The 23468-nt window shown below is 48.3% G+C and overlaps 4 protein-coding genes across 8 annotated transcripts; 3 read left to right on the top strand and 1 right to left on the bottom strand.

Moving 5' to 3' along the window:
* The first annotated feature begins 498 nt into the window (after positions 1 to 498).
* On the top strand, positions 499 to 2891 carry LOC127616992 (dnaJ homolog subfamily C member 5-like). 2 transcript variants are annotated; one of them, XM_052088857.1, is made up of 5 exons: positions 499 to 565; positions 881 to 1001; positions 1109 to 1322; positions 1404 to 1578; positions 2434 to 2891. In XM_052088857.1, the coding sequence occupies exons 2-5, from the start codon at positions 895 to 897 to the stop codon at positions 2529 to 2531; spliced, it is 594 nt and encodes a 197-aa protein (XP_051944817.1). In that variant the 5' UTR covers positions 499 to 565; positions 881 to 894; the 3' UTR covers positions 2532 to 2891. The 2 variants fall into 2 exon arrangements, with proteins under 2 accessions (XP_051944817.1, XP_051944816.1); XM_052088856.1 differs by lacking the exon at positions 499 to 565 and having other exon boundaries at positions 750 to 1001; positions 2434 to 2890.
* Positions 2892 to 3818: 927 nt separating this feature from the next.
* LOC127616989 (tripartite motif-containing protein 54-like) lies at positions 3819 to 7450 on the top strand. The gene is made up of 9 exons (XM_052088852.1): positions 3819 to 4114; positions 4436 to 4608; positions 4715 to 4895; positions 5572 to 5667; positions 5750 to 5983; positions 6518 to 6540; positions 6623 to 6747; positions 6963 to 7183; positions 7256 to 7450. Exons 1-9 carry the CDS (start codon positions 3995 to 3997, stop codon positions 7328 to 7330), a joined length of 1248 nt encoding a protein of 415 aa, XP_051944812.1. The 5' UTR covers positions 3819 to 3994; the 3' UTR covers positions 7331 to 7450.
* A 918-nt stretch (positions 7451 to 8368) lies between these two features.
* On the top strand, positions 8369 to 16588 carry ubtfl (upstream binding transcription factor, like). 2 transcript variants are annotated; one of them, XM_052088848.1, is made up of 20 exons: positions 8369 to 9069; positions 10163 to 10257; positions 10336 to 10511; positions 10607 to 10690; positions 11083 to 11238; positions 11328 to 11392; positions 11455 to 11575; positions 11811 to 11921; positions 11996 to 12123; positions 12288 to 12429; positions 12510 to 12551; positions 13881 to 13994; positions 14145 to 14288; positions 14367 to 14477; positions 14861 to 14997; positions 15080 to 15269; positions 15353 to 15400; positions 15889 to 16020; positions 16087 to 16212; positions 16416 to 16588. In XM_052088848.1, the coding sequence occupies exons 2-20, from the start codon at positions 10200 to 10202 to the stop codon at positions 16467 to 16469; spliced, it is 2139 nt and encodes a 712-aa protein (XP_051944808.1). In that variant the 5' UTR covers positions 8369 to 9069; positions 10163 to 10199; the 3' UTR covers positions 16470 to 16588. The 2 variants fall into 2 exon arrangements, with proteins under 2 accessions (XP_051944808.1, XP_051944809.1); XM_052088849.1 differs by having other exon boundaries at positions 8371 to 9069; positions 14927 to 14997.
* A 35-nt stretch (positions 16589 to 16623) lies between these two features.
* fastk (Fas-activated serine/threonine kinase) lies at positions 16624 to 23442 on the bottom strand. Of its 3 annotated transcripts, none has more exons than XM_052088845.1 (11): positions 23319 to 23442; positions 21300 to 21990; positions 20803 to 21109; positions 20366 to 20553; positions 19918 to 20066; positions 19627 to 19843; positions 19398 to 19557; positions 18461 to 18552; positions 17799 to 18387; positions 17049 to 17163; positions 16624 to 16974 (listed from the first exon to the last, which is right to left on the bottom strand). In XM_052088845.1, the coding sequence occupies exons 2-11, from the start codon at positions 21949 to 21951 to the stop codon at positions 16888 to 16890; spliced, it is 2556 nt and encodes an 851-aa protein (XP_051944805.1). In that variant the 5' UTR covers positions 21952 to 21990; positions 23319 to 23442; the 3' UTR covers positions 16624 to 16887. The 3 variants fall into 3 exon arrangements, with proteins under 3 accessions (XP_051944805.1, XP_051944803.1, XP_051944804.1); XM_052088843.1 differs by lacking the exon at positions 23319 to 23442 and adding an exon at positions 23008 to 23295; XM_052088844.1 differs by lacking the exon at positions 23319 to 23442 and adding an exon at positions 23212 to 23293.
* Between the last annotated feature and the right edge of the window lie 26 nt (positions 23443 to 23468).

Raw genomic sequence — 23468 nt, 5'->3', positions numbered from 1 at the left:
AAATGAAAAGCTGAATATTTTTTTCCCGAAATAAACATTTGAAAACGTTTCTAAATGATTAAAGGGCTAGCCCCTGTAGGTTGTGCACTCCACTGCTTCTTTCAGCCGCCATTGCAATAGAAAGTTGTCGATCACGCAATGGGTATTTGTTTGTCTGCCATGTTGGAAGTTCAGATTGGGGCCGGAGATGGGAATATCAGTACACTTGTGCATTCTTGCTTCTTGTCTTTTTTCAATGTTCTTCTGTTGGTATCAGATTCACGATGCTAACCTCTTCATGCCGATGTCTTGCTGTTTTTAGTGGCAGGTGGCTTTCTTGGTTTGCGCAGCAGCACACCCTGGTGTTGTGGAGGAAAAGTTGACACAGGTGTGACCGGATCCTCCGTACGATTCACCTGCTCGTCAAGGTGAGCTCTTACCCCTCCTCACGTGGTCTCCATAGCGATGAGAAACATGATGCAACTGCTGGAAACCTGAGTCCACGACTGAATGTTTCATGGACTCACACGCTACCACGAGCGGGACCAGGAGACACCAACCACCAGAACCTGAACCGGGCACACAGGTACAACTCTTCTCTCCTGATCCATGGGCTTTTCTTTTCATCCTCGCTTCTGTTCTGCTCAGTCCTCTTCACTTTGAGTCTCTTGACTTGTCGTCTGTTCTCCTGTCATTTCTGCTCTATTCCATTTTCTTCTCATCCTCTTGTCCTCTGCACACTTGTTTTGTCTTTTCCTCATATCTCCTTTCTCGTTCTTTTCAGTTCTCTCCCATTCGCTTGTCTTCTCTTCTCCTTTCTTGTTTTCTGTTTTCCTGTCTTCTTCTCTTTTCTCATGTCATCTTGTCTTTTCTGATGATACGAGTGTTTTGTGGCGGTCAGGTGATGGTGTCAGGATGTCGGATGGCAGGCAGCGAGCCATGTCGGCATCGGGCGAGTCTCTGTACGTGCTCCTGGGTCTGGAACCGGGATGCAGCCACGATGACGTAAGGAAGTCGTACAGGTGAGAGCCACGCCCACTCCGGTGGTTATGCTGCATGTGAGGCCGGTGTGTGTGCGTGTCTGTATTTGTGTCACCTGCTGTGTGTCCGCATGTGCTTGCATTGACAGGAAGCTCGCGCTCCGTTACCATCCGGACAAGAACCCGGACAACCCAGAGGCGGTGGAGAAGTTCAAGGAGGTGAACGCGGCTCACGCCATCCTGTCCGACCACGGCAAGAGGAACATCTACGATGCTTACGGTTCCCTGGGGCTCTATGTGGCTCAGCAGTTCGGAGAAGACAATGTCAATGCCTACTTCATGCTCACCACCTGGTGGGCCAAAGTCAGTCTGGGCTGCCGCGGGTAGCCATCTTGGCGCTGACGCTGCTGGGAGTGATGGCGTGGCCGTGTGGTGTTTGTCCAGGGTTTGTTTGTGCTCTGCGGGATCCTGACTGGATTTTATTGCTGCTGCTGTTTGTGCTGCTGCTGCGACTGCTGCTGCGGGCGCCTCAAGACCACGCCCCCCGCTGATGAGGAGGTGGAGACAACCTATGGCAACCTCCAGGAGGAGGAGGAGGAGCTACAACATCTGTCCAATGGTGAGAAGTTAGTTCACTCTGTAAATCAGCCAAACATCCGGTCTTAAATTCCTCCATTTATCCATCCCCCATCCAGTGGCGGTTCTGGATCAATTTCACTGAGGGGGTTGGGCTGGGGCCTGGGGTTTTGATGGGGGGGCACATTCAACCCAGGGCTAAAAAGACAGATTTGAAATCTTATTTGACTTTTTATTTCTTCAAACTTTCAAATTGTAGTCATAACATTATAGTGATGAGAAAAAAACAGTATTAGGAGGGCTAAAATGTCTGCAAGCGTAACAATACGCTGTGTCCATCTGTTGAGAATATTCAAGTCAGGGGACAAAAATTGCAAATACACTGAAGCTAGATGTTTTACATACATATAATTATCCAAATTTTATCATGCAATGTCTTATATATTGATCCCGTTAAATAAAAATAAAAAGGGAGACTAAAAAAGTTAGACGCATACACACACGCACGTGCGCACACACACACGCGCACGTCGTGGTAATTTCCTTCTCTGCGGACTGCTTCTCATTTTCCCGCTCATTTTTAAGTGGTGCAGTGCATTAAAGGGTCCTACGAGAATGTTAAATCACGCACTTTGGTTCCACCTTTCGCGTCGGCGACTCGGCGCGACTGAGCAATTTACACTGGGGGGCAGAATTAGTGCTACAGGGGCGCTGGCCCCCGTTGGACCGCCGCAGAACCGCCACTGCCCCCATCCATCCTTTTTAATCATCCATTCCTCCATATTAATCATTCGTTTATCCATGCAACCCTCCATCCACACACACGCTCACGGACGGGTAACCATGTCATGTCAAAGCAGAAGTGGTTTTTCACCCATTGACTCGTTTGTGTGCGCAGACGTGAATGCACCTGTCGTTCAGCAGCCGACCGATGCTAGCGAGAAAACGCAACTCATCTCAGATGGGCGCCGCAGATATGGAGACACCTACACATGATAATGTCATCAACATGTCTGTCACCATGACAACTGTCACCAACTCAGCTGCTTCTTCTATATTGGGAATCCCGTATTTAATGGCCTTTATAGAAATTTGGCCGATTTCTAAGCGTATGGTGGACCTGGATAGGTCGTCTACGTTTTCACTGATAGTCGTTAGGGAATAGGGAATGGGTAAATTATTCCTTTATTTATATTTCCGGACTCCCCCAACACTATTTACAGTGATTTTCAGTGGATTAACTATCTTAGTCCACCATTTTAGAATTCCACAATTGTGCTTAGCGAGTCGGAAATGAGTCAACCCAGCCTTTATGTTTTTTTTCCCTTTTGCTCACGAGAATTTGGTTTCAATGTATTCAATAAAGCTGTTGAAGAAACAAAAAATGTAGACTGTGCGAGTAAACAACAGGTGTCACCCTCCTGTGGTTACACTGTGAAAGCCATCAAAAATAAGACACGGTGTGCCTGGGCGCCATCTTGTCAGCCTGCTTGACCCCATGTCACCTTGTAACACAAAACAATTTCTCTGTTCCAAAATAGACCATATGGAAGGGATACTTTCCACAGAAACCTCACAATGGATACATCTCCAGTTAGTCTGAGATGATCATCAATTGCATGGGTCCAGGCTGTCAGAATATTTTTATTCACTGACCTTTTCAAAAAAAACCGCCGCTTTCATGTTATGCTAGATTTAGTTGTGTATATGCTAGATTTAGTTTAATCCTGATGGGATCAATATTGGGTTTACTGACCCAACCCCGAACGTGTCCTCTTTGTGGTTTGTTTGGGAACCCACTCATCCATTCACCTTGACCGGGACGAGATCAACAGCCTGCAGCCACACAGAGCAAACCATTCGGACAAAAAGGTACTGTACTTGAAAAGGATAAAAATCGATCAAGTCTAATTCAGATTCAGAAATAAAATTTTCTGATCGATAATGCAAGGCGATTTCAAGATTGGAAACCCTGGAGAAACAACATGGCGTCCATAAACGATGTGTCTTGGATTCAAGTGATTACACAGCAGTGTGCTAAGCACGAATGGGGAGCAGACTTTGGGGTTCGACAGCTTTGCACAGTTCAGCAGCAGCCCCTCCCTCTCTCTCTCTCTCTCTCACACACACACACACGCACAGTTGCTCTGTCATGCCTCCCGTGACTTTGGACATATATGGGCATGTCGGCATGGCAACAGTTGACGTGCTTGCATGTGCGCGTACGTGTGTCTAAAAACAGACTCAAATGTGACACACTCTTCTTCTTGCTTGACTCCTTCATTGTCCTCCACAGCGTCCCTGGTCTCCACAGTTCTGTGGTCTTCGCAAGGTACTGATCCCAACGGTGTCCTGACCTCCACAGTGTCTCGGTCGCCACAGCGTCCTGGCGTCTACAGAGTCCTGTTAGTCGACAGTGGTCTGGTATTCGGCAAGGTCTTGGCGTGAGGGGCGGGGGCATGGAGAGTCTGGAGAAGCAACTGATCTGTCCCATCTGCTTGGAGATGTTTTCCAAGCCTGTGGTCATCCTACCATGTCAACACAATCTGTGTCGCAAGTGTGCCAGTGACGTCTTCCAGGTGCGTGACATGCAATGGACGCAGTTGTCCTGTTTGGCTGAAAAGTAAACAATGGCACATGCTAGCGTTTCAGCATTAGTGTAGTGGTTCACGTAGCACATTTTATTGATAGCTGATAAGTCAATTAGTATATTATCATAAATGGTGGACGGTCAGGGACATCCTGGCCTTCTTAGTTGGCCGCATAGACATGTACAACCCCGATCCTAATATTTGTTTGATGAAACTGTCGCTCCGGCCCTGATGATGTCAAGACGAGAGTGATGATGATGGTTGTCACGACTCATGAAATCTCCTAACCTCCACTGGTCCCCCTCACAGGCAGCCAACCCCTACCTGACCTCCAGGGTTGGCTCCACAGCTTCATCTGGTGGTCGCTTCCGCTGCCCGTCATGCCGCCACGAGGTTCTTCTGGATCGCCACGGCGTCTATGGACTGCAGAGAAACCTGCTGGTGGAGAACATCATTGACATGTACAAACAAGGAAGCGGCAGGTCCGAACAATCACAACCACACAAATGCACATTTGTTGGATATAGGGGGGTGGGGGGGGGGGGATCCCTGGCCTCCAAAATGTATTCACACCGTCACATATGTCAGCAAGGCGGCGTCACTTCCTGCCGTGGCGGAGGAGCATCCCGTGTGCGAGCATCACGAGAAGGAGAAGATCAACATCTATTGCCTGAGCTGCGGCGTGCCCACCTGTTCCCTCTGCAAAGTTTTCGGCACCCACAAAGACTGCCAGGTGGCGCAACTCGACGTCGTCTTCGCCAAACAGAAGGTACAGAGGTCCCGTCAAAACGGCAGATTCTGTTTTGCACTCGCAGACGCATCTCATGAGATTCACATTCTGGTTCAGATTCAATAACGGTGGCATGATAATCTTAATTTAGCTAACTCTGTGGATAATACTGCAAGTACACAATGTGAATTCCTTTTCACAAACAACAAAGAAGTCTCTGTCCTTAACTATTTTTTTGTATTTTTCTAATTTGGCCCTGATTTATTCAAGTAAGGCCAATGGGGGCCGACTCTCTTTTGTAATGCCGACCTGGCTACAGAGAGCAAAATGAAACCAATCGAAACAAAAGCAAGTACAAATAAATAAATCAATGAATGGCACACAGAATAGAAAATAAGAATACAATCTTAAAAGAATACCGATTATAACATTTTTCAATCGGAAGACATTCAAACTGGAATGATACGGATGAAATCCATCCGCAAGTCTCTAGATAGAAATCTTCCCCATCGTGAGAGAGAAAAAGACTCATACACACAAATAGGAAATGGAAACACTCCGACTCACGAGGCCACTCCCCTTAGAGGACATCAACAAATGTACAGACAATAACTACACTTCCTAAGACCAGTTCATTCCTTGACCTTCTCTTTTTGGAAGGTTGTAAACAGGACAGTGATGAAAAATTTGTCATTCTTTGTGTGTTTGTCATCAGGCCGAGCTGAGCGAGAGCATCGCGGTGCTCGTGGGTGCCAACGAGAGGATTCAGGCCGTCATGGGGCAGTTGGATGACACGTGTCGTGCGGTGGATGTCAGTTCATGTCTGTGGCGCCGTACCTAACCATTCACCTGCATTGGGATAAAGCGGAAGTCTCGGTTGGTCGTGTTTCTAGGAGAATGGTCGCCGACAAAAATCCAAGGTGTGCGAGTCGTTCGACCACCTCTTCGCCGTCCTGGAGGAGCGAAAAGGCGAGCTAAACGCCCGTATTGTCGCCGAGCAGCAGGAAAAACTGGACTACATCACGGATCTCCGGAGGAAGTACGGTCAACATCTGGAGGACGCCGCCAAGCTCCTGGAGAACGCCATCAAGACAATGGACCACGGCGAGATGGCCGTGTTTCTGCAGGTCAGCCTCAAGACGCAATCGGAAGTTGCTCGGCTTTAGCCAGCCCTTGCAAATCTTTGATTTTAATGGTCCCATGCCATCGAAATGCAATTTTCTCAACTGTGTCATGTATATCAAAGGCCAAACTGAGCCCCTGACATTTTTTTTAATTTGTCATCCATACTCGTTGTTTCCATGCAAAAGCATTGGAAAGGCTCTCCACACGAGCCTGTTGAAATTCACCATTGTTGTGTCGCACATTCGTCACTCATGATTAAAATACTCAACATCAACACACCTGTAACTTATGTACAGATGAAACTTTGCAACAGCATCTTGGGGCTTGGCGGATTGATGTTGGAAGAAGCCTCCAAAGCTTTTACTTACCTGAATTGTGCTGTGCTCTGGGATTTCGTGGAGGACAATTCAACAGATTAAGAAAGCAATCAAAATGGAATTGTGGCATGGGACCTATAAGTTATTTTTATTAAGTCTCGTTGCAAAGACAATATTATTGTATTGGAACTTGATGGAAAATCATTCTTTTGCTCTTAGGACAGCAAGCCACTGCTGCAAAAGTGAGTCCCAGTCAAATCGCTCATTTTCGGATGATGTTTTCGGGCGACGTGCCGCTAAAATTGAGGTTGGTCGTGTGTGCAGGATTGCGGATGGCAGCGACACGTCGAAACTGGAAAAAGTCCAGTCGGGATATGAGAAGATGGAGCACTTTCGTGCGAACTTTGAACGCCAGAAGAGGGCGCTGATGGCTGTTAATTTCATCAAAAGTAACAAGCTTGTCTTTAACATATTTGACACGAAGCTGCTAGTTTCTGCTTCAGCATGTCAACAATTGTTAGCATGTGGAACAACAAACATTTGGCAACAATTTCCGCTGCTACAGTCTGCTTTAGCATGTCATCATTCGCTCGCATGTCTTCAGGTGTTAACAGGTTAGCTGCGAGCTAACTGTCGATTAAAGTGCAAGCACACTGTCTCCTAGTGAATGGCGACGATGCCGGCGACAAAGAGGACAAAACTGCGGAGATTAGCAGTTCGAACGTAAACGAAGCGATGCCGGCACCCTCTGCCGTTCTTCACCATCCTGTTCCAAAGTTACTCTTTGAGGACCCGCCCCCTATGACGATAGACACCAAACCTCCACCAACAGACAGTCGGACCCCGCCCACTCCGGCCCCACCTGCCTCTAACCCCGCCCCAGAGGTATGACATCCTGCCCTGGATTGGTTGATTATTCTTAGTGGTCCTCATCCTCATCCTTCTTGTGCGGTGCAGGCAGCTTCTGCTGGAGCCGTCGACGCTGAGGACGCAAACAAACACATTTTCTCCTTCAGCTGGCTCAACCACTAGTAACTTATTTGTCTTCTTCTTCGACCTCATCCTCTTTCTGTAGCGTTTCCCCATCTGTGTAGCTAGTCATCAACATTGTTTGAAAGTGAAGCTAATAAATATGACACTCGTGGGGAAATATTTGTGCTTTTATCTTTCAAGGCTCACACAATATTGTGTTTTATGATTATATACGCACAGAAACTAACAAACGAAAGATTGCTTCTTTCACCACACAAAAATAAGACACTTTTTACATTTTATAATAATAGCTAACAACGGGGATGCACTCCCGCATCGAATGTTTCAAAAATGCTTAATTATCCCATCTCAAATCGCCCGTACAGAGCCGTTTAAACATTGTCAACGGGAATACAAAAATGAGAACGTTTTTTTGTACAGTGTTTGCTTGTGTGTAATTGGAGTGTGCGTGTTATCGCTAAGTACAAGAGTTTACTTTATTCAAGAGAAGACCAAATGTTTATTCAAGGTCAAGATTTATTTGTTTCAAATACACTAAACACTGACCAAAGTAAATATTAAAGATAACACTATGAAAAAAAACAATAGAGAAAAAAAACAATAAGATGCAAATGTCCAGCTGAGCCTGTGTTTAATGACAGTGGATGCAAATCACTTTCAGGATTCTTCACAGCTTGCAGATGAGCTGATCATTTGAATCAGGTGTGCTGCAGGAGGGACACGTGTATAGGTAGGACAGCAGCCCCTGAGGACCGGAGCTGGACATCAAACTGGTCGCCCTTCTCATTGATCAGTACAGTATTAAACTGTTTTGATACAGTGCATTTGACAATAAAGTTGTACTTGACTTTAATGACCCTGTGTGATGGTGTTTTGATGGACTGAGGAGCAACTTGGAAATAATCCCTCGTTATTCCGTTTTGATCCTTGGTGATATCCGACTTTGTGTGGGAAAATTTTAATAGGTTCCTTTTTGTGCTATCGCCGAATGCAGTCTGTCAAGCGCGCGGTGACGGAACATCTTCTTGGGCAGCTGTGGAATTCCTCCACGCCAGCAGGGGGCGTTGAATACAGAGAGACGAAAGCTGTGGTGACATCCGAGGGGTTGATTTCACGCAACATTCTCGTCTACTTTCGCCTTGTCCACGGTTGTAGTTTGTACTTTGATACTTTGATGTGCCGGCGGCTCGGAGAGCGGAAGCCGGATAGGACAGCCCGGAGGCCGGAGAGCCGGGAGGCCAGCAGGCGGGCAGGGAGGCTGAGGCATGCAAGCGCAGGCGGCCGGTGTGTTTCCCCGCATCGGGGAGATGGCACTCGAATGCGAAGGTCCCGGAGGTCCGAGGTCCCACTGGTCCTCGGGATGGCCGACGCTGTCATCGGTCTTACCGGACTGGAGCCTACAAGCGAGCGGCCGTCACCGAGTGTCTTCGTCGCGCAAGCCCTGCCGGTCGGCGCTCGCCATGGGGCCCAAAAGTTGCCTTTTTGTTGAAATGAAAAGGAAACAAGTTCCAAAGTGCTGCGAGGGCACTCGAGCGGGTATGGAGTCGGTAGCGCGCGCTGCCTTTCTCCGCCTCGTCTTCATGTTTGGCCGCGGAGGTCCTCCCCCTGCGGCGCTGGGCGGAGTTTCATCCCGGACCAGACGCTCCTTTTGTCGGATCGCTTTCGACCTGACTCCCCGGGGCTTCGGGCACAAAGAAAGGCCACTTTGGATGCGAACGCGGCCACTGAATCACCACACAGTGTCGACGAGCGTGCAGAGTTGCCACCGGAACCGCGAGGTGAGTCCTAAGTGGACTTTTTATCCACTCCGGAGCGTTTTGGGCCTGCTTGCTGCTAGGCGCCGTCTTGTGTTCTCTTCTCTTCATGGCGGCCTCTCGGTGAAGGCTTGTTGGCTCCAGCTTTGCCGCGCCTGGCGCCTCTCACTCAGCCGCCGCCTGCACCGACGCGACCGCAAGCGCCACCAGAACAGCAACCAGACGACATTTGAACGAAATATGAGCGATAGATAGACATTTTGCATATTTTTTTGTTCCTAATAAACGTGCCATTCCGTCTTTTCCCCTTCTTCTTTTGTGGCACACGTGATTCACGCCACATCGCGACCTTTTTTTAATGTGGTCTTTTTGACCCGTTTCCCTTTCGGTTTGCTTCTTTCGGTGTGTCCAAACAAAGGTTCGGACGGCTTGTGTTGGTGCCAGCCAGCGGAGGCTGTGTGCTGCTGACTCCTGCCGGAGAGCACGCGCCATTTCCGGCCGTCCCGCCACCTGACTACGTCATCATTCGTGGCCAACATGGACATATTTTCGGCCGTGTCCGAATGTACAGAATGTTCCCTCTTTAGCGCACTCTTTGGGGTTACGCCATTTCGTAGGGGTGTCCAAATATCCAAGAGATGATAGATGTGGGGGATCTCATAATTACCCACACTGCACTTGGAAAAGTGAGCATCTTTGATCACTTAACAGCTTTATATAGGCCACAATGCAATGCTTATATAGACCACAATGCAATGCGAACAGGAAAACAACATTGTGCACGCGCCAATATCGAAGCTAGACAGTAACTGACCACGGAAATACTTTGATTTATTTAATTAAAAGACTATACAACAAAGGAAATATGACAGTAAAAAGTTTGTATTCACAAGTAGTCAGAGATCTCGATGCGCCACTGCGTCATGACAGGTATTGCCATTCCGAATGAGCCGTCTCCTGCGTGGAATGGCCACTTCAACTTGTGGCCCGAGATAGTTCCTGAAATGTCCAATCAATATCCATTGGTTTTAAAAGGGTAACGATAAGGGAATGAATAACTATTTTCTTTTAACGAATGTTCACGCAACATTTTTGTTTGTGTGTGTGTGTGGTCAAGTGGAGGAGGTGGAGTCATCTGTACCAGACGCTGTGCAATGAACGGCAGCGGCGGCGTCTCTGCGCCTCCGAGTGGCAGACTGAAGATCATCACAGGTAAGCAACCGCATTTGTCCCGATGACTACGCAGATGATATTTGTCACTGTGACACCTGCGATTGTACACACATGCAGACGAATGGCGTCAGGAGGATTGTCTGACCCTGCTGGAGAGAATTCGCAGCCTCCTTCCTGACAGCGACGCCATGAAGTACAAAACCACAGAGTCACACTTCGACTGGGACAAAGTCGGCTTTGGAAGCTTCACAGGAGAAATGTGTCGGCAGAAGTGGAGCAAAGTGTCCACTGAGGTAGGTCCTCTTCATCCTTCTTTTATTGTTGCTGGAGTTTATTCGTTTACTTTGCGATTATTACAAGTTCGCCCTTGCATCTTTGTCATCTTCAGGTGCGCAAGTACAGAACCATGACAGAGCTCATCTTGGATGCCATTGAGTTTGTGAAAAATCCTTACAAAGGCAAGAAGCTCAAGGTCGGTCTCACTTTGCTTTTTTGGAGGGGCTGGAACTAACCATCCTCTTAGTAATCGATTCATCTGTCAATCAGATAAAATTTTCCCCCCAAATTGATAGTGCAGAAAAAGCACAAACATAAATTGACAATGAGTCTCTTTCTGGTTTCAGAAAATCGGCAAAAAACATATTTTTTCCACGATAAAAGCCGATGTTTGCAAATGTCTTGGGGAAAAAAAGTCCAAATCCATTTCGCATAATGGATGTTGACACAAGACTGAGAAATTGTGTTGAAACTGTGAAATTTGATGTAGTTGAACAAAAAAACAAAAAAAAACCCCTCTTGGGGCACTCCGGTTTCCTCCTACATTCAAAAAACATGTTCCTGTTGTGATTTGTGGCCTCGCACCAGACTCATCCCGATTTCCCCAAGAAGCCCTTGACGCCGTACTTCCGCTTTTTCATGGAGAAACGAGCCAAGTATGCCAAAATCCACCCGGAGATGAGCAACTTGGACCTGACCAAGATTCTGTCCAAGAAGTACAAGGAGCTGCCCGAAAAGAAGAAGGTCAGCATGAATCCCAACCTCGCCAAGAAATCCCAACAAAATGCAACAGCCTGAGAAATAATGCGCGTTCGTTTGTTTTGTCGTTCTAGCAAAAATACGTGGCAGAGTTCCAGAACGAGAAAGAAGCATTTGAGAAGAACATGGCTCGATTCAAGTAAGGCAGAGGAAAAATCTGATGTTGCGCTGGCACTTGTTGACGTTACCTTGCTGTCGCAGACATGATCATCCCGAGCTGATGGAGGAGAGGAAAAAGTCCGACCTACCCGAGAAACCCAAAACTCCTCAGCAGCTTTGGTACAACCATGAGAAGAAGACCTACATGAAGATGCACCCTGAGGTTAAGACTGGGATGAGCAATAGGGCCCGACCAATCTAGATTTTTTAGACCGATGCCATTTCCGTATCCCCCAGGGGGAAAAAAATCCAATAATGTTTAATTGGCTGGTTAATTTAAAAACAATATAATGAATGAAATAAAACTACAGCCACTTACCATCCTTTTTTAAAGTGGTTGGGCTCTAATTAGGACGATGCAGTTGATGATGATGACAAAGGTGCTGCTTTGTTTCCAGGTCAGTCCAAAGGAGCTGAAGGAGGTGTTGAGGAGACAATGGTCACAGCTGTCAGACAAGCGAAGACTCAAGTGGATCAGCAAAGCTTTGGAGCTCCAGAAGGAATACGAGGTAACGCAACACAACAACAATAACAACACCAACAAGAGTGCTTTGACCCTTTGTGTGTGTGCATGCATGTTCAGGACAGCATGCGAGCATATCACGAAGCTCACCCAGACGTCAGCTCGGACGATCATGTCCGCTCCGTCCTCACCAAAGCAGAAAGACAACTCAAGGACAAATTTGATGGACGGCCAACTAAACCCCCTCCGTAAGTTCCCCCCACTGTCATTGTTACCTGTCATGACGCAGTGGCGCATTGTTTGCTTTCTCCATGGTAAAATGGATTAAAAATCTGTTGTTGTTGTTCCCCCCCATGAGATTTTCTTTAGCATCCTCATTGGTTGTGATGTTTTTTTTTTTTTTTTGTGACAGTAACGGCTACTCGCTATATTGCGCCGAGCTGATGGTGAACATGAAGGATGTGCCAAGCACAGAGCGCATGGTTTTGTGCAGCAAACGCTGGAAGATGATGACCCAGAAGGAGAAGGACATGTTTCAGAAGCGCTGCGAGCAGGTGTGGAAGCGCCGCCCCACTCGTTGTTGCTCCAGCGGCCAATATAGTTATTTGACTTTGCTGCTGGTGTTTTTCCTCAGAGGAAGAAGCAATATGACGTGGACCTGCAGCGGTTTCTGGAGGTAGGTCTCGCTCTATTCTGCATTGACAAACGGATGTGTATGTACAGTGGTCCCTCGCTATTTCGCGGTTCGTTTATCGCGGCCTCGGTGTATCGCGGATTTTTTTATATTTTTACATATTCATTAAAAAAAAAAGTGAAAATGCCGCAAATAGCCCGCAAAAGGTCCGTGAGAGGCAGGGTAAGTCACTGTCAGAGATTTTCTCGGACAAAGTTAAAGAAACGACTCGGCACACAGAAAATTGTCTTCAATATCGGCGGGAGCGGACCTCTGAGAGCGAACGACGGTTGTTGCTCCGCGATCACACTCCAAGTCCCGTCTCCGCGAGTTCCACATTTTATAGTAACAAAATACAAGAAAAACACTGCCCCCAATATTTGCATGCCGCCCCCCCGGTCCGGCCCTCGGTAGTGATTGGTTACCTGTTTTTCAAACTTGAACAATCAGTACATTGGCGCCTTTTCTTTCTGGTCTACATCGAATTAGCATGTTGTAGACTTTGCGGATGGTCAATGTCGTCTGGGCGCGACGGGTGTTCTCAACTCGTCTTTTGTTGCTCAACCGCTGTTCCCGAATTATTCATTGCCCTTTTGTGACCGAGTTTCACCCTCTCCCCATGATCGCCCACCTGTATTGACGTGCTAATTGTGGACTTCAACAGCCAAATGGCCGGCGCCTTTGTGTGTAGGCATTTGGGGGTGCTGGATATGCACCCAGACGTTTAAATGTGCCCAGATTAAATGAAACTTTAAACATGATCCACTTTAGCTCATAGATTCCTCTAACAGTCACTTAGAGCAACATATACAGTACTACATGTATTTGTTTACTGTATTTCGTTATTCATGCACAAACCTAACATGCATGTATACCATTAAATTTGGCCGTATAAATATTATTTATACTCATACACATGTACATACTGTATACCTATATGGGGGGGTTCGCTACTTCGCGGATTTTCGTCTATCGCGGGTGGTTTCGGTTCCCATTAACTGCGATAAATGAGGGATTACTGTATTCATATTTTGAAGAGAAACCCAAATGTCGTCGGTATACAACAAAAACAGGAATTGAGCTTGCCGTGCCAATACTTTGGGGAGTGGAGTGTATCTAAATATGCATCTTTATCGAATTGATCAACCTTTTTTGCCACTCATAAATTCCTGTCATCGCTGCACCCAAGCTCATTTCAAATGAAATTTCCACAAAAAGAGATCACGGTTTCGTAGCAGAGGCAATGTTTGCTTGCGGTGTCATAGTCATATTGTCATGAAAAATGGCAATGGTTTTGTTGTGATGTTCGATTGTTGGGCGCATGTTTCGCAGAGCCTTCCCGAAGAGGAACGAGACCGAGTTGTAAGCGAAGAGAAACTGGGTGGATCTCGGGTTCCGGTTGGCGCCGTCTCCAGTCCGCACAGGGCCAAGTCACCACCCGTCAAGGTTCAAAACTTTGCTTTCCTATTCCGTAGAGGACTTTGTTTTTGTGATCTCATCCTGGTTTGGTTTCGTTTGTTGGAGTGGAAGCTTCTGGTGTGTTGGGATGGGAAAGCATGCGATCACATGACCCCAACATACTTGCCCCACCCTTAGGAGGATGAGCCTGAGCTTTGGGCCCCACAGGGTGCCAGGGAGCGGCGCGACTCCAAGAAGAGCGGCAAGCTTCCCGAGACCCCCAAGACAGCCGAGGAAATGTGGCAGCACAGCGTCGCCGGGGACTTTCTGAGCAAATGCAGAGTGCGTGCTCTCAACGGTTGATGGGGCAGTGGCATAGCTGCCTTTACAGTAAAAGCTTGTTTTTGTCTGGCGGCGCAGAGCGACCGCAGGCGAGCGCAAACGGCCATGGAGGACACGTGGAAGTCCATGGAGAAGAAGGAGAAGATCCCCTGGATAAAGAAGGCAGCTGAGGACCAGAAGAGATACGAGGTGCCTTCCCTTTAACTTGCCTACTTTAGATACGTACATAGTTCCCTAAAATGGCCCCTCCAAATCATTTTTTTGTGGTCTCACCGTATCACAGACGTTTGGTTTTCACACACAGACTTGTTGTAGACTTAGATACCAGAAAGTGACGCGACTAATGATTAGTTTCATAATCCATTTATCTGTCTGTATTATTATTATTTTTTTTTGATTGATGAATGAATTGGATGACAAATGCCATCCTTTTCTTCAAAAGCGGACAATATTTTAAATTGTCAATTTCAGAAAATGCCCAAACATGAATTCAGTATGATTCAATGACTGCCGTAGCTTGTATCACCTGTCCAAAAACTTTCAGCAAAAATGATGATCATTGCTTTCCAAAGAGCACTAGGAAGGGCAGCCGTGGCGTCACACCAGCTGATGATGTCACGCTTTGTCACATCACACAGAGGGAGCTGTTGGACAGGAGGCCGAGTCAAAAGAAGCCCAAGTTTGACGGAGAACCAAAGAAACCTCCGGTGTGAGTGCACAGGAAGGGGGGAGGGGTCTGTCCCTCTTCAGCGCTGAGCCCCCATCAACCCACCGGCCTTGTTGTCCAATAGGAGCGGCTATCAAATGTTCTCTCAGGAGCTCCTGACCAACGGGGAGCTGAACCACTTCAGCCTGAAGGAGCGAATGGTGGAGATTGGCAAACGCTGGCACACGCTGACTGCAAACCAGAAAGACGCCTACAAGAAACACGTGGACGCCACACAGGCGCGATACCGTGCGCTGCTGGAGGCGTGGCTTAAGGTACCGCAGACCTGTTTGGCCCGGTGAAGCTTGGTTGGCCGACCGACAGAGGAACCCATCAATAACCGCTTGCTGCCGCTTAGTCTTTGTCTTCGCAGGATCGCGCCGCCTATAAGGAATTCTCCTCCTCGGTGAGTCGATAAATTCCCAACTTTGTCTTGCCACTTGTTTCATACATCCTCCTCAATGGTCTGATCTGTCGCGTTTCAAAGCTGCCCGTTTGCCCACACTCGTTCAACTTGTAAACTCTTCATCTCACACCCATTGCTGGTGGCCACAAGCGCACCCCAGGGCTATGTCATGGGGCCCCTTCTTTTTATCACATATCAGCATTTCTTGCCTCATAGATTGATCTGCTGAATTTCAATTCCTGGTCGAGGACAATTTTTTTTCAAGTCAACCGCAATAAAACTTTATTCCACCTTCTCAATGTTCTGCTCACGTTTCAGAGTTTGGGTGTTGTCTTACATTTCAGGCTGACTTAACTCTAAATACCATAACAGAAAAAAAATTATGAAAAGTAACAGCGTAGTCTTTTTTTTCCCCTCAATTTGCACCTGGCTGAGGTTCTATGTATACTGTTAATTGTTTTGTTTTGTTTTGTTTGACCATGTCACAGAAGCGTCGCAATACGTCAAAAGCGAGCAGTAGCCCACCCTCTAAAGTGCTGGTAACGGCCAAGGGCAAAGCGACGGCCTCCAAGATGGCGCCCCCTGCCGTGGCCAAGCGGGCGATGGCATACCGAGCCAAGGTAACGCTCGGCGGGTTAGCCATCAAGCTCACCCATCAATTGCTGACGGGTCAATTGTGTTCACAGCAGGATGTGGTGTCCGACTCTGAAGACGATAAGAGCGACTCGTCGGATGACGACGATGACGAGGATGAGGAAGAAGAAGAGGAAGAGGAAGATGAGACATCTGGAAGCAGTGACAGCGAAGACGAGGTAATCTTTCTGATGTTTCATAGACTTCTAATCATGACGTGACCAGGAAACATTGGGTAAACATACCAGATACTTTTACTCCTCAAGTACATTTCAGAGCCTGTACTTTTTTGCCAGAATCATTATTTGAATGTGTACTTTTACAAAAGCAATTGCACTTTATGACTCAGGTTTTGAATGTATGTTTTCCAATCTCTTCTCAGCAAGATGAGGATGAAGATCAGACGTCTTCTGACCAATCCAGTGACTCAGACTAGCTCCGGCTCCTCGTTGGGATGGGGCTGTTTTGATGAGACAGGTGGGTGGGGTTTGTACAGGAATGGGAAGGTGTGTGCCTGAAAAATGGGATTAAGAAATAAAAGCACTTTTTTCCTTTCATCTTGTTATCTATGACAACATCTCAGGCCAAAGTCATGTGACAAGACCAAATTTATTGAATATAAACAATGCATTGCTTGATAAATAATCTGACCTTTCACCCCATCCATTAGCCATCATCCCTTGCTGCCATACACTTAAAAAAAAAAAAATCAAAACATGCGCTGTTACCCTGGACCACATGCACACATTATTCAACGTGCCACCGTCAACCTTTTGTCACATTTCCAAAAAACCTTTGGCCAGCTGGAAACGATCCAAAAAAGCAACAAAGACAAAAGCATCGATGGCTGCACATCACGGGGGTATGTCGTAGAGTTTGGCGCGGAGATACGTCTTGACCTCCTCGATGCCGTTCAACTTCTCTAGCTCGTGGTAGGGCAGCTGCACCACATGATATGAAATGTCAGTCTCCCTTAGCATCAACATGAGTATTATTAGCACAGCTGGCGTCGTACCTGCAGGATGGCATAGCCCAGCAGCTTCAGGTGGCGGTCCCTCATCGCGCGAGAGCCCACCAGGACGCTGGAGTTGTGGCAGTAGTGCCACTTGTCGTTCACAGAGATCACCAACCTGAATGGGGACAGGCCGGCACGTCATGCTTGATGGCAGTGACACAAAAGGCAGCAAATAAATAAATAACCCCATCCAGAAATTAGGACATGCTCAATTCATCATTTCAGCCCTCGGGTCCCTTTTGTAGATTTGAGAATCAGGGAAAACTGATTGGTTCTGAACGCAATTGGTAATAATTCCAGACATTCCAAACTGTTGGATAGAAAAGTTGGTGGTCAAATGAAAAATAGGTTTTGAACACAAAAACAATGCGACTGCTGTGGTATCGTTACATCAGCTCATGGGCTCTGTACATCAAATTCGGGCTCCGTCTAGCAAGTCTTCTTATCATTTCAAAGTTAGTAACATCTTTCTAACTCCTCATTGCATTTTGAATAGCTTAAATCTTCTTTCAAGGTATGGGTAATATATTTACAATTTGTTTGGGACTCATCATAAATGTAGTCACAGATATCAAACTGGAGATTGAGAGAGCTACAATTCCATTGCAGTTATCCACCATTTACACATGGATCTTGGCGGCCAAAATAGGAGAGTTGTGTGATGCCAAAGCCCCTTCACACCAAAATCCTGTTGCCGACGTGTGAAATGCGATGTCACGCATAATGACACTAAGGCAAAGCGTACCGTACCTCCTTATTTGCTTGTCTTCCTGCGGAGGATTTGTGGGTTCCGTCGCCTCCCCTTCGGCCACGGGCACATGGCTTGATATCCCCGCCTCGTAGAAAGTCGTACCCTGGTCCGTGGGGGACCCCGCCCGCTCCTCATCCACCAGCATCTTCCCGATGGAGAACTGGAAGAGGGGGTCTCCTGCAGCAGGCACGCCCCCCGATACTGCATCCCCGGGTGGTGGTTGTCCGTCAGACGGGGGGCTGCTGAGCGTGGAGCTGTCCTGGCTTTCCAGCGAGTGGTACTCAGCCACTGGCACGTAATATTGGGGGCCCGAGTCCGAGGGATCACCGCTGTCCCCGATGTGAGCGCCCCCTGCCAAGGTGTACGTGTGCTGTGGCAGAAAGGCCCCGGGCTCCACAGCGCCCCCTGTTGTCTCAGCCACTCCCGCCGCCTCCCGAGCACCTGCGTCCAATGCGGCGAAGGAAGTTGACAAGACGCCGATGTCATCAACTTCCTGTGGAGCGCACACGGGGGCCGAGCCCGGAACCGACGGTCCGCGCGATTGGATGGGAAGAACCCGACCTGACGAGTCCATCCACAACACAAAGTCTGGACAAAAATAGCAAGACCTGAAGGTGGCCGCGCTGCGTGTACTTGATGCGTGTGGTGAGTGTGTATGTACCTGTGTAGTATCCGGGTGCAAGAACTTGATCGCGCTTGTAGTTCTCTTCTCCGAGCAGCTGCCGCAGAGCCTCGGCCACGACACCTTTATAACTGACATGTTCACACTGTGGATCAGTACTTGCAGGCCTACTTACTCAGTGCAACATTTGTTCTTGCAAGAATACGTTGCATGTGCTAGTATGTGGCAAAACACGATGCCATCATGAAATAAGAACAAAACAGTCATTCACCATCGTAACAGTTGGGGCGAAATGGTCAAGTGACATCGAAGCGCAAGTTAACGCCTCGCCCGCCACTGACCATGTGCGTGCACATGATGACATTACCAGCGAGACTTGGGAGTTAATGGAAAACATGTACAGTCGCTTGGATTTTGCAAGATTCACTCACTTAATGCTTTTCTCAAGAAATCAAGCAGTCAACACATTCTCCGAAATTCGCATGCTTACCAAAGTCAACTAATAATGTTATTATTAATTGATTCATCTGCCAATTATTTTTCAGATTCATCAAAATGGATTGGGATTTTTTTTTTGGTCCATTTCTATCCCTTTATTAAGAACAGGCTATCTCAAATTGGTAGGGTGGAAAACACACAAACATCAATTGAAGATGATTTAGTTCCTGGTTTGGTACAGAACAGCTGTTATCGGCAAAACTGTTTTCCAAAGTCAAAGCAAATTTGAAAATTTGACTGATTTTAAAAAAGCTAAAGCCTCAAAAAAGTTGTCGGTTTGATAATTGAGCAATTGCCTAAATCAACCCATTACATTTCGAGAAACGGCCTAAAAATGCCAGCCCACACAAGATAAGATATCCTTTATTTGTCCCACACTGGGGAAATTATGCCATAGATGCCATGTTTTGAATGTCTTTTTTGAGAGTCGCGTCTGTGTAGATTGCAGTGAATGACTTGACCGAGTGACACGTGTTACCTGTACTTGCGGTTGACCTCATCGGCCGTGAGGGCCTGGTGGAACATGAGCACCTTGAGGTCAGGGTGCAGGCGGGGTCCTTGGTAGTGGGGGTGCTCCAGCTGCAGGGCGGCATCCAGCAAGGACAGGTAGCGGCGCACGATCAGGGCGTAGGGGCTGTCTGCGGGCATTACGAGCGTTAGTGTGGGGTCGCGGGGCAGGGGCACCGCGGCTTCGGGGTGGTACCGACTGGTGACGTTGCTGATGAAGGTGGGCGAAAAGACGCGATGCAGGACGGCGCCCGGAAAGCGGCCCAGTTGGAAGAGCGACATGAGGATGTTGACGGTGGCCAGAGGGGAGCTCAACGCTTTGGACTCCAGAACCTCCTCCAGGACTTGGAAGAACTGGTCCTCGTTGGACGGACAGTAACTCATCCTGCTGAAGGGAAACACCAGCTTCTGGATCACCTGCGCGCACACAGGGTTACATCAAGTCACGCACAGGGGTCATGGGTCAGAGGACAGCTGCCGACCCCGCCCACCTTGCTGTCCAGATGCTCTGCCTTCCTGACCAGGAACTTGGCGATGGCGTCCAGTAAGGCCGTCTCCCGGAGACGATGGCGCGCCACGTACTTCGAGATAAGCGACATGGTGGCGGCACTCAGACCGTCCTCCTTCTTTGGAAGCTCATCTAACAAAAACAAAAAACAAAACAACGGCACGCATATAGGCACACGAAACAATGAAACAACTGGCCACGCCAATTTTTGTCACTGCTATTATGCATAAAAGCACAATTTTGTGCTTGTTTTTGTTGAGCATGATGAGGTTTTGGACATCCTCAACTTCACCACAATATTGCGACAATTATTGTATCATGAGGTTCATATCATGATAAAATTGTGTCGTTCCTAGAATCTAGATTTAAAGTGGCCAATCCAGGCTGTCATTTTTGTGCAAATGTCCTGTTGCTACTTTGCGTAAACAGACCTGCCAGGCTTTTGATGAACCTCTCCTGTCTGTTCTGGTAGAAGAGGTGCGAGCTGAAGATGAACTCCAGGCTCTTGTTGTTGGCTTCCCTGGCACAGGTTGCCAACATCTCGTCCAGCAGCGCCATCTCCTGGTCGCGCACGCCACTGACGCTGGCCAGCGTGTGTTTGACCAGCCTTAGGATCTTCCTGAAAGATGGCCGACCAGCGCAGTTAGTTCAAGGCCGCATGTCACAAGTCTCTTATTCGCAAGCCTCCCAGAACCCCGCCCCCTGCGGCGCCGTTATTGGCCAAGTCGAGGATCTCGATTGTCCTTGATGCACAATAGGGAGCAACAAGTTGGGATGGAGGAGGTTGCATACAAAGAACCGAGACGGACCAAAAGACTCCAGTAATCTTAGCACCAGGCACTTTGATGACATCACAACAAGCCGTTACCTGTTGGCCAGCACCTGCTGGGGGTCAGGCGCTGCCTTGTCGTCACCGTCATTGTCCATCTGGGCGCTGGTGCGCCGTTTGAGGCGGTAGTAGGACAGCAGCAGGAAGAGCGTCTGCGGGTGGCGCTCTCGCTCAAGGTTCTTCTCCAGAGCCAGCAGGCAGGCCTCGGTGAGCGGGTGCTGGCTACCCGGATGCAGTTTGATGCTGGAACTGAACACCATGGACACATCCTTCTGGTTGAACTGCACCAGGCGACAGTGGCACTCGGCCTCCAGCGCCGCCACCACTGGACAGTCGCCAGGGAGTCCTGACCCCCGCACAACACACAGCCGACCACGTTAGCTTCCCAAAGGAATGGCATAGTTTGGGCTAATTTACACCAATAATAAAACTCATTTGTTTTTCCACATAAAGTGTGACAACATTCACGCTTTGTGAGGGAAAAAATACTGTACATCCACGGCAAAACTGTATTTTATTCTGGGTTGTACACTTACCGAGCGCTGCGGCGGCATAGAGGCAGTTGACGATGCTAAAGTTGTCAAAGTTAGCGCAGTCCCTGACGATGGCATCGCACAACAACAGGAAGTCCTGCTGCTCCAAAACCTGCCGGCCGCATGCGGCCGAAGCGTCGGTGCTGTCGTTGGGTGACGGTGAGAAGGGCGCGGCCTGCAGCAACTGTGCGATCTTGTGCAGTGCGATGGCATAGTGGTTGTGGGAGATCTTGGCCGGGTTCTGGGCCAGCCAGCGCAGAACCTCGTCTGGGCGGCGCGAGCGCTCAATGAGTCGCTTCATGGTGAAGAATGTGTCATAGCTCATCTTCTCATGGATGAAGTTCCATGTCTTTTTTTTGGCTCCCGTATGGGTGGAAAGGTGGGCACGGGGCTGCCAATGGGGCGGCATCGGCGGCGTGGTGCCGGCCAGCGGCTGAAAGCGTGCTCCCTGGGGGACCGGGTATGGCGGTGGCGGCGGCAGCCGGTAGTGATAAGGCTGAGAAGGCGGCACCTCGAGCATAGCCAGCCCTCCTCTTTTCCCAGGTTTGACTCCACCCCCTCCCCCAGCACCATATAGGCGGGTGGCGTACATGGTGGGCGATGCGGCAGTGGCGACTTGACTTAGGGCGTGCCAACTGTTGGACCAACGCAGCATCGTGCCGACGCCAGATCAACTGGATGCGCCACTGCGCTCCTATGTGGAATGACAACACTTTCTGTCACAAGGCAAGAAATGACAACACCATATTGTAACAATGCCCCGACTGTGCTTGACTCAACAGTCACGTTCCTGGCTCTCTAATCACTATAAAGGTTTGTTCTATTATTGAACTATTATTTAGTTTGGGCATTACCCATTTAAAATCTCATATTTTGTCAAACGGGAGGCAAAATGTTGTCGGATAAAAATGGGGGTATCCATTTCAGTAAATCAGACGGTGTGATGTTCATCCATGTAGTTAAAAATGTCTGGTCAGATTATGGATTTTCAGTCCTTGATTTGGCGCCTAACACACAATTACAGAAAATATATAACTAAGGTATGGCAAAAGTTCACAAGTGGTGCAGGTTGGGCAGGTCCTGGCCAATAGTGAAGACCGTGTAGGCTCTCCCCTTTTTCTCTACGCATGTGCGTGTCTTCCGGTGACGTCATCACATCCGGTATGAGACCACTAAATAACAATCCCAAGAAAGTGATAAGGGAGTGCAGTATTTGATAAATCGTTGCAGCTCTTGGTTCAACTTTACAGTGGACTGTCCAAAATATCCATGTAGCGATTTGGCATTAGGTAATGATGAATAATTCCGATCGCGGTGAATCATTCCCTACAAAGGGATTATCAGGAGATATTTTATATGGAATGATCCAAGTACTGTGTAAAGGACTACTGTAGTTCCTTAGACTGCCCTGGATGTTGTGAACAGCTGCTTCTTCAACGTCCGTCATTCAAAGTCATCAAACGTCACACCTGATGGCTGACTGTTAGCCATTAGCAGCGGCTATAAGCAGTCCCCACAACGAACAGTTAGCGCGGATGAAGCTACCGCGGGCTAACAGCGTCAACGCTGTCACAACACAACAACCGAGTTGATAATAAAGACAAGAAAAGTCGCGTTAGCTGCTAAAAGCGGCTAAACGGTTGACGCGTTAGCATCGTCAGGTCCTCGTAGTCAGTACACAAGCACAAGTCGAACCACATGCTGGCGTTACCTCATCGCTTGTCTCACAGCCGTGGCCGCTGTCAGTGCTATGTGACCGCGGAGGCAGGCTGCGGTCAGCCGTCTCATGCCTCCGCACAAGCCGCCGCGTACACCGCCTCGGCTACCCGGCATGCAACGGCTGCTTCTCGCTCGCAAACGCTCAGCGGACGCCGCCGCTCAGAATCAGTTTCGCGTAAGTGACGTCTCAACGCACCCGAGGCACTTTTGAGTCCATTTTCTCCTTTAGTTGACTCACTTGAGAGCGGACTCGCCAAAGTTGGTGACGTCGCAAAGGAGTGCATTGTGGGGAGTGTAGTTCACCTAATTGTCGAACGAGGCTGTGATGACGCTATTTCCAGCAGGGGGCGCTGCTCACTGACACTCAGGCTTACTGCAACCGCCTCGAAAAAGATGTGTGGAGTAAACATGGCGGACTGGAATGATTACGGAACATATATGTCGAACTTCACG

The sequence above is a fragment of the Hippocampus zosterae genome, chromosome 15 (genome assembly GCF_025434085.1).
Source record: "Hippocampus zosterae strain Florida chromosome 15, ASM2543408v3, whole genome shotgun sequence".
Classification (NCBI taxonomy): domain Eukaryota; kingdom Metazoa; phylum Chordata; class Actinopteri; order Syngnathiformes; family Syngnathidae; genus Hippocampus; species Hippocampus zosterae.
The sequence above is the reverse complement of the archived record's forward strand: the minus strand, read 5'-3'. Positions and strand labels throughout refer to the sequence as shown.